This window comes from Polypterus senegalus, chromosome 12 (genome assembly GCF_016835505.1).
Source record: "Polypterus senegalus isolate Bchr_013 chromosome 12, ASM1683550v1, whole genome shotgun sequence".
Classification (NCBI taxonomy): Eukaryota; Metazoa; Chordata; class Cladistia; order Polypteriformes; family Polypteridae; genus Polypterus; species Polypterus senegalus.
In genome coordinates, this window is record NC_053165.1 from 124,969,097 (window position 1) to 124,981,317 (window position 12,221).

The following is a 12,221-nucleotide window of genomic DNA, read 5'->3' on the forward strand; positions in this document are numbered from 1 at the left end:
TCAGCAAAAATGGTCCAGCCTATCATATTATTTTTTCACTTTGATTTTTGGGGTGTCTTTGAATTCAGCCCTCTGTAGGTTGTTAATTTTCATTTCCATCAAAAGATGTGGCATACTTTCTTTCCTAACACATTACACAGTCCATATCAGTATAGGTATCCACCATGGTTTTTTCCACATTTAGATCTGATGTGTTTTCAAAGTGTCCTCTAATTTTTTTGAGCAATATATTTTTATGGTCAATGATTTTGTCTCCGTCTGTGTTGGTAATTGCGAACTTCCTGTTTGAGGATTTGTTGAGCTTATTAGCTCAAAAAGAACTTATTAGCTTTCTCTCCGTGTTCGTAGTAGTGATGTTGTGATTTAAAAATGAGTTGTTCTGTTTATTTTATTGCCAAGAGGTTGAGTTCTGAATGCAACGTCAGTCTTTTCCTATGAAGTGCCTCATTCGGACAATTGGCATGTTCTTCATCTATTCTGGTAATTTCATTGATTAGCTCTGATACTTTCTTGGTTTCCGATTTTATTTTTGTGGGACAGATATGAAATAATCTGTCCTCTTACGAAAGCCTTCAGAGTTTCCCAGAAGGAAATTTGCTTGGATATAAACTATGTACAGTTCTCATCTGCTAGTAACAGCATATTTTAGAAGTTTATTTTTACTTTGTTGTTGGAGTTTAATTTAACCTTTATGTATTTTTTGTCTTCTTCAAACTTAATACTGATTTTATTAATTTGATTTTCTGAAAATAATGCAAAGTAAACCCCTAAACAATTACTGGCTCCTGAATCCTGAGTACCTGTACTGGAAGAAATATATTGATACAAAGAAAACATAAACAAATACAAAAACAGTGACAATATGCTATTTTAAAATGATACAAATCAAATGAAACTTTTCAGATGGACAACCCTGAAAAATCAGCCCATCTGTAATTCATCCTGTAAGCATGATTATACATCATCATGAGTGCTGGCTTGCCACAAACATTGGTTTAAGCATAAATGTCATAGGTTACAATGTGACTAATAATTTACTTTTGATATATTCATCAGGCTATCACTAGCACTTTATTGTTTTCATTTCAAGATTTATCATTGGTATGGGAAGATTCAACAGCAAAGGACCGTAGAAGCGCTAAACTTTTGGTGGAGCCTTCTTTTTGGTATGCAGTGGAACAGAGGTTTCAAGTACATGTTGAAAGACTTTGTAGGCTACTTTGGTGGTTTTCTGCATTTTCAGTTTATGGTAGATATTCATGCTTTTGGAAAAAATGACCAGACTGATGCACTTGCTTTGCTTAAAAAAAAGTGTACAGTATTTGTACAACTTAATTTTTCATAAAACAACAGACACAAAAATGGTAATACTAATACTTATAACTTCTACTACCCCACAGGTCAGTCATGTGAGGTTAGGTTGGGGAAGATGCACTGGTACAGCACATTGCCGCACCCACTGCATGACTAAACAGCTTGGGATCCTGGTTGGCAACCCCCCTCAGGTAGACATGTGGTCTAATCCTACTCCCTGACCATCTGTTTACCACAGCCGAGTGTTAACATAGGCATCACCTTGACCTGGTCCAGCCACTTGGGGTCCTTGTCAATAAGGATCCTGTCAGCAGAATCAACCACAGGGAATTATGCCACATGGCTGTAGTGCCAGAACTGACGCTTCCACACAATTCAGGTAATGTGCCTCATTCGGGACTCCAGGACCAACTGCTCGTTCATCACAAAGTCAAACCAGTGGTACCCAATGATTTTCTGAAGAGACACAGCACCAAAGGAGTCCATTCTTTTATCTCAGGTCAATGGATAGCATCCATATCTCACAACCATATAGCAAACCAGAAAGCACCAGGAGTCTAAAAACTTGGACCTTCGTCCTTCTGTAAAGATATCAGGAGTGTCACACACCCCTTTCTAGAGACCTTGTGAACCCCATGCTCTCCCAATCCATCTACTGATTTCATTAGAAGATTCAACAGAGACATGAATGTCAGTGCCAAGGTAAGTAAACCTCTCAACGAGGTTGACATTCTCTCTGCCGACAGACACACTACTGATTGCTATGCTCAAGAGGTCATTAAAGGCCTGGATCTTGGTTTTTATCCAGGAAACTCAAAAGCCCCAACACTACAACTCCTTTCTCAGTCTCTCGAGAGCCCTGAACAGAGCCTCCATTGACTTGGCGACGTTCACATCATTGTTGGCAATCAGTCCTTCTTCAACACATACCCCACAGCCGCTGGACTCCACATCCCTGCCTATCACCATGCAAGCATTGAGCAGAGTAGGAGAAAGAATACACCTCTAACAGAATCAACTGGAAAAACTGCAGCGGTTACACTTCCACTCAGCTCAACACTCACGGTACCTGTGTACTGGCTGGCCATGTTGTCCAGCAACTTTGGGGTGGATCCCGAAAAGTCTCAGGATGTTCCACAGAGCAGCTCAATCAACTGAGTTGAACAATTTATGAAATCGATAAAGGCTGCAAAGAAACTGCCGATATTCACATTTTCACTAGATGAGAACCCTCAGTGTCAGGACATGGTCAGTGGAAGACTTATTAGTTATAAAACCAGACTGCTCCAGTTGCTGGTAGGTGAGCAAGTGGTAAACAGATCCTATTTAGGATGATCCTAGCAAAGACCTTACCTGGCACAGAGATGCTTGTAGTTGACACAATCCAGGCAGCTTATATTGGATTACCAAGTACAATGATGTGGCTTAGGGCAGTGGAACCAGGATCTAATGATCCACAGCCGCTGACCTTTTGCAAAGTCAAGGAACATGGAGCCACTTCCACCACGGTCGTCAAACTCATGGTGACCTACACAATCCTCATAGCCACCCCTATAGGTGCCAGTGGTCGCAGTGAAGTCACTCATGACCAGGGGAGTGTAACCTCGTGGTCACCCATCAACCACTGAGCAAAGTTTCAAGTAAAATGTCTTCCTCATTGAAGCATCACTCTGCACGGTCAGAGCATACACTGAGACAACAGACAAGGCACCTAGAGAGGGCTCAGACAGCACTCTGCTGTCAGAGGAGTTTCATAAACTCCACATTTCAGTGGCAGCACTCTCTGAGGTTCGCAGACCTGGGACTGGCCAGATCTCTCTAGGCAGGTACACCTTTTATTAGTCTGGCTGCTCTGATGGCTGTCATACTCAGGTAGTTGCTGTTTATGTGGTAGATCAACTCCTTCTGATGGTGTCCGATGTCACTCCTTTTAAATACCACTACAATTTTTAAATAATTCTAACACTCGTGTAGCTTCGAAGAAACAGACAAGGCATTAAATGATTAATGTAGCAATTTGACTTTAGTGCCATTTTCACTAATGATTGATGTTATTTTTAACATTTGCTTCTGGCTCTCTAAAAAGTTCTCTACAGTCAGTTTCTTGTTTGGCAAAATCTATGATGGTATACACTGACCAGGTGGTGATACTATCAGGCTAAAGTCTGGGCGTTGCCTTTTGAGATTGAGTTTTTAACTCCTTGACAGCCATATGTAATTTGAATGCTTTTTTTTTCTATTATATTCTTGAAGAAAAATGCACGTGTTTATTTGATATTTGGACTAAAGTCTTCACACATTAAACACTTCATGTCATTATTAGTATAACGTGGAGAAGATTTCTGCTTTAGGTATGTGTTCAGCATTTCTCACATTTCCTTTCATCCTACAGTTTCCCAGATATTTGTAGACACAGAACACACATGAAATGCGTGTATTCCAAATAAAGATATACTGTATCATTTACCCTGTATAACACCAGATCTCACACACCGATTAAGGAACCTTGGCTTGAGCTCTATCAAGGCGGGGGATGGGACAGCAGACTGATTGCTGCTTGTGTTGATCGACGCATTTACTAAACGAAAGATGCTGATGGAGAGGTGCGAAGGGATGTAAGGTGGGCCGGGATGACAAGTTTTTTCATAGGCTTAAGAAATTCTAGTGTTCAAGAAGCTCCCCTTCCTCCAAGTAAGAGTTGTTTTACTAAATTTACTGAACAAAAAATTAAACTTACAACTTAAACATAACATGACAAATACAATTAAAACTTGATAAGTTGACAAGCAGTTTTAAGCAAAAGTGGAGACCTTTTCATTTTACCAAATATTACACGTAATTTAACCCAAATGAACTCCGCTCTAGAAATATTTTTATATCGGATAATTCAAAATCCTTTTCAGCAATAGCTCGTAAAAGCAGTGTTAACACAAGCTGTAATTTAAGCAATATTTAAAATGTAATTTTCTTTTTTTGTTCTTATCTCTATTCCCATTAGGAATGGCTTACTAATAACTTAACATACCTTTTAATAGCTGCCATCTCCAGCCCTGCATGTAGGCCCTCCAACCTGCAGGGAAAAACCTGGGGGTTGGTGGCAGAATTGGCACTCCAGTCACTATAAAAAAACCTCACACTGTTCCATTCCATCTTAACTAGTGTGGTGCTGAGGTGTCGCCCATTGCATGACTGCACTTGGGTCTAATCTGGGGATCCTGAGTTGACTTGTTATGTGATGGGTGCAGCAATGCGCTGTATCAGTGCATGCTACTAACCAACCACATCAGTGGTGTGTTACTTTTTTTTTTTTTCTTCTTCAAAGCTCTGGACTGCTGCATGTGTTTGAAATGACAGAATGTGTCAGTTGTGCGGCTCAAGGCAACGCGTTTCATGGGTGGACAGAGTCGCTTTATATTTTGATAATAGTGGACTGCTGCTGTGTTGCTTGTGGGTGCTGAGTAATAGGCTTTTAGGCTGGATTTATACTTCAGGCCATGCAAAGCGTGCTTCAGCAGACGGTAATACTACGTAAGCATTGTACTGTTTATACTTTACTTACTTACTCCACCAGGTGGCAGTGCACGATATCTTCACAGTGAGAAAGCATTCAGATTTGCTGTGTTGTGAATTGCCTGAAATATCCATTAAATTCCAAGGATACCTTGCCATAATATCTCTGAAAAATATATTTAATGATTACATCCATCAGTTCAGGGTTGTGTCCATTCCAGTAAGCATCTGGCACGAGACAAACACTCCCTGGACAGGGCATCAGCTCATCGCAAAGTGCATGATGTGTGGAGTACAAGTCCAAGTAGGTTATGCTCAGCCTTTATAATGCACTAGTGAGGCCTCATCTGGAATACTGTGTGCAGTTTTGGTCTACAGGCTACAAAAAGGACATAGCAGCACTAGAAAAGGTCCAGAGAAGAGTGACTAAGCTGATTCCAGGGCTACAGGGGTTGAATTATGAGAAAAGATTAGAAGAGCTGAGCCTATACAGTTTAAGAAAAAGAAGTGGTGACATGATTGAAGTATTTATAATTACGAAGGGATTCAGTACAGTGAATCGAGACTGTTATTTTAAAATTAGTTCATCAAGAACATGTGGACACAGTTGGAAACTTGTTAAAGATAAATTTTGCTCAAACATTAGGAAGTTTTTCCTTACACAAAGAATGATAGACACTTGAAATAAGCTACCAGGTAGTGTGGTAGACTGTAAGACTTTAGGGTCTTTCTTTTTTAACGAACTAAGTGGATAGGACTGACAAGGTTTGTTAGGCTGAATGGCCTGTTCTTGTCTTGATTGTTCTAATAATATTCTTTTTCTGATATTCTAAAGACTAGTGAATCCTCCCCTCACATCTTTATATAGATTGCTGTATTGTTTAATAAGCTGCCAGGTAGTATGGTATATGGTAATACTTTAGGGACTTTCAAAACTCGACTTGATATTTTTTTGGAAGAAATAAGTGGATAGGACTGGTGTGCTTTGTTGGGCTGAATGGCCTGTTCTCATCTAGATTGTTCTAATGTTCTAACACAAACATACATATACACTAGCATCATTTATCATCACCAAATCCCCAACCCTTCATGTCTTTGGAAGCCCTGGAAAACCCACCAGGAAAACATGCAAACTCTAGGCAGGGAACACCAGGGACACGGGTCCCTGTGAGGCAGCAGCACTACTGCTCCCCCCCGTGCTGCCCCTACTTGTGTAATTATTAACAGTATTCATTATTTAAATGAAATTAAAGACTTATCTGTAAAATGTAACATACATACTTTAATGTATTTAATTATGAAAGTGATATGAAGTATTAATCTAAGGATTCTAAATGTGTAGAGAGCTGGAATATCAAAAAATTGAATGTGTTATGTGTGGCAATTGCTGCTTGCCGCTGCTGTCAGTTCAGGACGAAGCCCCAGAAGCACGTACCAATTAATAGCTGGATAGGTTTTAAAATGTTGATTATGACGGTCTACTTTAATGATGAAATAAACTACAGGGTTAAAGTGGAAATTTCGAGATTAAAGCTGAAATTTCCACTTTAATCACAAAATATGGCCTTATTTTTTTCTCTCTGGTTAAATATGCTGCCGTACATTCTGATGCTGTTGTGAAGGTGCAAAAAAAAAAAAAAAGCAACATCCATCCAGATGGCACATAAAATGTTATGTGAGACTATTTTGTTTTCTGTTATAATATCCAAGGACCAAACCGTCTTCCTCCCACGCCCCACATACTCTTCTGTATACCATCTCTTGAAATACAATCACTTTCTCTAAGAAGGAGCACTTTGACTACCTCAGCTGCCCAGTGCCCACCCCTGGGGATTGATGAGCAAAGTGTGCAGGGGGCAGAGCTACCTACTAGAATATAAAATATATAACTGCTAACAGTAACAGCAGCATTAAAATACTGGTGCAATTAAGTTGGCTAAAAATGTTGAAACTCTAAATTTCTCAAATTCGCACATATTACTAAATAATATACAGTGATCCCTCGCTATATCACGCTTCGACTTTTGCGGCTTCACTCCATTGCGGATTTTAAATGTAAGCATATCTAAATATATATCACAGATTTTTCGCTGGTTCGTGGATTTCTGCAGACAATGGGTCTTTTAATTTATGGTACATGCTTCCTCAATTTGTTTGCCCAGTTGATTTCATACAAGAGACGCTATTGGCCGATGGCTGAGAAGCTACCCAATCAGAGCACATATTACGTATTAAATAAAACTCTTCTATGATATACGATATGCTTCCCTAGCGGTGCTTCACACACTTAAAAGCTCTAACAGCCCGTATTGATTTTTGATTGTTTGCTTTTCTCTGTCTCTCTCACTCTGTCTGACATTCTCTGCTCCTGGCGGAGGGGGTGTGAACAGAGGGGCTGTTTGCATAGTGACTGTTTGCTTAGAAGATACGGACGCTCCTCAAAAAAATGCTGAAAAGACTACCTTCACATTGATCCCTTCACCGCTTTATCACGGTGCTTCGCATACATTAAAGCCCAACAGCCCTATTGATTTTTGATTTGTTTACTTTTCTCTCTCTATCTGACATTCTCTGCTGCGCGCACTCCTTTGAAGAGGAAGGTATGTTTGCATTCTTTTAATTGTGAGAAAGAACTGTCATCTCTATCTTGTCATGGTTTTAAAAAAAAAAAAAAAAGTTTAAACTATTGACTAAAGGGTGTTATTTCATGTCTAGAGGGCTCTAATAGTGTTAAAAAAACGTATTTAGAAGGTCGTAAACAGGTTTTCAATGCTCTAACTGCAAAAATATTAGATTTATAAATAAAATCCTACTTCGTTGAAATTCATTTATCTGTCTGGAGCAGATTAACCGCGATAAACAAGGGTTTACTGTATAACTGTGCGGAGAATATTTATAAACAGTGTGGGAACGTTTCTAAGGGCTTAAAATATATAACCATACAAACATATGGTTTCTACTTCGTGGATTTTCATCTATCGCAGGGGGTTCTGGAACGACAACCCCGCAATCGAGGAGGGATTACTGTATGTGTTAAGTCAGTTAGTGTACTACTTAATTTCCATAAATGTAAACATAGAAGTTTGGAGAGAGATTTATTTTAGCTATTAATCACTATGTCAGATTTTCTCTTTAAGCAGTATGGATGACTCCAGAAATTGATGTAATTACTTTTAGGAGCCTCTGAGATGTTAATTGGGGCACCTGTGACTGTATTTAAGGGTTTACCCGCAGAGAGAGTACCTTCCTGTGGTTAAGGTAATAGAGAAGTAAATAGAACTGAGTCAAGATATTTGGAGGATAATTGTGAATAATACCAAGTCGACCTACTCGTTACAAGCTATCTCCAAAAAGATCAAGGTTCTACAAGCAATAATCCATTTATATAAAAATATGAAAAGCTTGGGACCATGCAGACTTTACATCATTCAGGAAGAAGGCACAAATTGACCCCTGGGGATGAACAAAGTTTATTTTGTAAGGTTTAACAGAACCCCAAAATAACAACTAAGAACTGGAAAAAGAGTTGGAGGCATCAGTAATAAGTACCATCACACAGCATTTAATGAGCACATTTTTGCCATGGTCTGAAACATTGTCGACCAAGGAAGAAACTGTTTCTCCAAAATCAAGATAAAAAAGCTAGAGTACAGTTTGTAGTTTCTCATCAGGGCAAAGATGAAGCCTTTTGGGGAAGTATTCTCTGGTCATACAAAATAAAATCTAAGTTGTTTGTCCTTAATGATCAGCGATATGTACGGAGGCTTAAAGTTGAGGCTGTTAATTCAAAGAACATCATCCTATACTCTGAAGCATGGGGAAGGCATTATCATGCTATTTGAGTGCTTTGCTGGAGAAGGGACTGATTCACATCATAAAATAGATGGGATCATTAAGTAGGATTATTATCTGGAAATTTTGAAACAAAACTTAGATAGACATTACCAGAAAGCACAAGTGTCTGTTCGAAAAGGATATTGATCCCAAGCGTAATTCTAAAGTGGTAACAGTGTGGCTTGCAGAAAACAATGTGACATTATTGGAGTATCCATCACAAAACCCAGACCTGAATCCCATGAAATATTTGTAGTCTAAAACATGTCCCAGCAAGAAGGCCTACAAACTTACCTCATGTACACCATTTCTGTCTGTAGGAAAGAGACAACATTTTGTGAGAAATGCTTATCCTAAGCGTTTGTTTCAGGTTAAGCAATTCAGTAAATGTCTCTTCTGATAAATTTGTTGGAAAGGATTAATTAAAGTAAAAAGTAATAGTGAAAAGAAGATTGATTCTTTTTTGTAAATTGTAACAAAGTTTTAAAATTTCACATGTAATTTTTTCATGATATGTGTAAAGTTGAGGAATTTTAAGTTTGACATGTTCTTAGCCAAGGTGGATATAAACTGAAACTGTAATGTCAGGTGCATAAGTATTTGGACAGTGACACAATTTTCATAATGTTACCTGTGTACACCACCAACATTGATCAGAAATAAAGTAATCAAGATGTGACTGAAGTATAGACTTTCAGATTTAATTCAAAGTATTTAGCCAGTATATTGTATGAGCTATTTAGAAAAGACAGATATTTTTATACATGGTCTACCTATTTTCAGGGACTCAAAAGTATTTGGACAAATCAGCATAATCATAACTGTAATGATCATTTTCAATATTTGGTTGAAAATCCTTTATAATCAATTACTGCTTTAAGTCTGGGACCTATTGCCATTTACAAATGCTAGGTTCCTACCCTAGTGATACTTTAGCAGGCCTTTACTGTAGCTTTTTTCAGTTGCTGCTTGTTCATTGGACTTTCTGTCATCAGTTTTTTCTTCAGCAAGTGAAATGCATGTTCATTTGGGTTGAGTTCAGTTGATGACTTGGCCATTGAAGAATTTTCCACTACTTTACATTGAAAATAACTTGGTTTGTTTTCGCTGTATGTTTTGGCTTATTGTCCATTTGTACTGTGAAATGTTGTCCTATCAGTTTTGCAGCATTTAGCTGAATATGAGCAGATACTATATAGCGCTGTACATTTAAGAATTCATCCTGCTACTTCTGCCAGCAGTCATATCAGTAAACACTAGTGACTGTCTTCTATTCACAGCCATGCATTATCATGTCATAAAAATATCTCCACCGTGTTTCATAGCCGATGTGCTATTTGTTGGATCATGAGCTGTTTCTTCTCTTCTCCATACTCTTCTCTTTTCAACATTCTGATATATATTGATCTTAGTTTTCTTTTTCCAAAGGAAATTGTTCCAGAGCTAGACAGGCTTTTTAAAAAGTTTTCTGGCAAAGTCTAATCTATCTTTCTTATGCTTGAGGTTTACCAATAGATTGCACCTTATGGTATACCCTCCATCTTTATTTTCATGAAGTCTTTTCTTGATTGTAGACTTTGGTAATGATAGGTCCACCTCCTGTAGAGTGTTCTTTGTTTAGCTAAATGTTGTGAAGGGGTTCTTCTTCACCAAGGACAGAGTTATGCAATCGTCTGGAACAGCTGTCTTCTCTGGTTTTCCAGACATTCAGGTGTTGCTGAGTTCATCAGTGTGTTCCTTCTTTTTAAGAATGTACCAAATTGTTGATTTGACCACTCTTTGCATTTTGGTTACGTCTCTAAAGGTTTTGTTTTCTCAACCTAGCGATGGACTGATTTTTCTTGCATTGACGGCTCATTGGACCTCATATTGAGAGTTCACAGTAACAGCTTCCAAATACAAATTATATATTATAATTTATTATATATTAAATATTATAATTATGGAATAGATAATCAAGGGATGGGGGGAAAAAGCACTACAGTATACCAGTTCTGTGTCTAATTTAGTTTATTCATATTTTGAGATAATATAAGCAGTGAAGACAAAGTGTGTTTGGTTAGTTGTATAGAAACTCAAAAATGTATTCAAGTATGTTGCATTATGGGGCAAGATCAACTCAAATTAATATTAAAATAATCTTGGTATTCTTCATCCAATATGAAGCAGATCATATTAATTCCAATGTCAAATAAAAGTAATATTTCAAGAATTACCCCAATAAAACTTTTTAAAAGCATTAACTTTTCACAAAATTTCTGAATTTTGGTTAAAATGTGTGGTGTTCCTAATAGAAGGATGATTCAAATATGGTCCCCATTGACCTTAAAACCAGTGGGGTCTCTTAACTCTTGTGGTTAATCATGTGTGATGTACTTGATTAAGTAGTACTTTGTATACATTAAACATATCTGTCAGGAATTGAACTTTTCCCATTTTTTTAATTTTAATGTTTGTGATCCACAAACAAATACACACTATACTTCTTATTTTTGTTTTTCAGAGCCCATTTTATCTGAAGAAGAAATTGTTTCTACAACTGAAAACATTTCTAACGCTATACCAAGGTAAACTTCGCTTGTTGTCATGCAAAATAAAGTTTATGAAGAAAAATAAATTAGTAATTTGAATTTAGACTATGTTCATCAGTTGTTTTCTGTTTTATATTTTTTATTTTTCTGGTTTGTTTTGTAATAATAATTTGGTTTAATTATTAGGGTTTATTTGATCATGTTATTTATGCCCCTTGAGATATGAATTGTATTGTTTAAAGCATCTAATATTGCTTTCATGCATATTCACATAACTAGTGATGTGCCATAGTGCATCTGATGATGTCTGTAAGACTAGACATTCTGACTAGTCCAGATGACTACCTTGAAAGGGATCATTTCAACAGGAGAAATAGCTGACCGTGCAGAAAGAAGGCAACCAGGGCAGGAAGGGTTGACAACTAGACCTGCGTCTGTTAAGAGAGGACCCTTGCTTGGCAATTTAGGAGTATCATGATACAGGTGCACCTCAATAAATTACAATATCATCGAAAAGTTAATTTATTTAGATTCATTACACACAGAGTGATATATTTCAAGTGTTTATTTCTTTTCATTTTGCTGAATGAAACGCTAGAATTACCAGAGCCTACGAAAAACTCGTAAATCCGGCCCACCTTAAATCTCTTTGCACGTCTCCATCAGCGTCTTTTGTCTTCAAAATGTGTCAATAAGCCCAAGCAGCAAGCAGCCTGCTATACCATCCCCCCACTGCCTCAGAACGGGCAAGAAGTTCTCCCAGTTCCTGCCTTGATTGATTAGCTGGGAGTGAGCTAGCCAGAATTGTAAGGGGAAATAATTTGATGTGCGTTTTGTGTCTACAACAATCTGTGTCAACACATCATTAAAACAGAAAAGTTTTTCATGTTTATTAATAAATAACAAAATGTAGACATGAACTGTATAATGTGTGAAGGCTGGTGGCCAAATATCAAATAAACACTTTCACAAAAGGTGCAAGTACAATACGCCAGCTTCCGAAGCTTATAATTCGGAGGTCGTGAGTTCGAA

The 12,221-nt window shown here is 37.7% G+C and overlaps 1 protein-coding gene across 1 annotated transcript in view; it reads left to right on the forward strand.

Moving 5' to 3' along the window:
• Nucleotides 1–12,221, forward strand: part of tp53bp1 (tumor protein p53 binding protein, 1) — a 210,140-nt gene that overhangs the window by 21,110 nt on the left and 176,809 nt on the right. Inside the window, exon 5 of the mRNA XM_039771359.1 lies at nucleotides 11,162–11,225. Coding sequence (XP_039627293.1) covers nucleotides 11,162–11,225 — 64 coding nt within the window. The remainder of the gene's footprint in view (nucleotides 1–11,161; nucleotides 11,226–12,221) is intronic.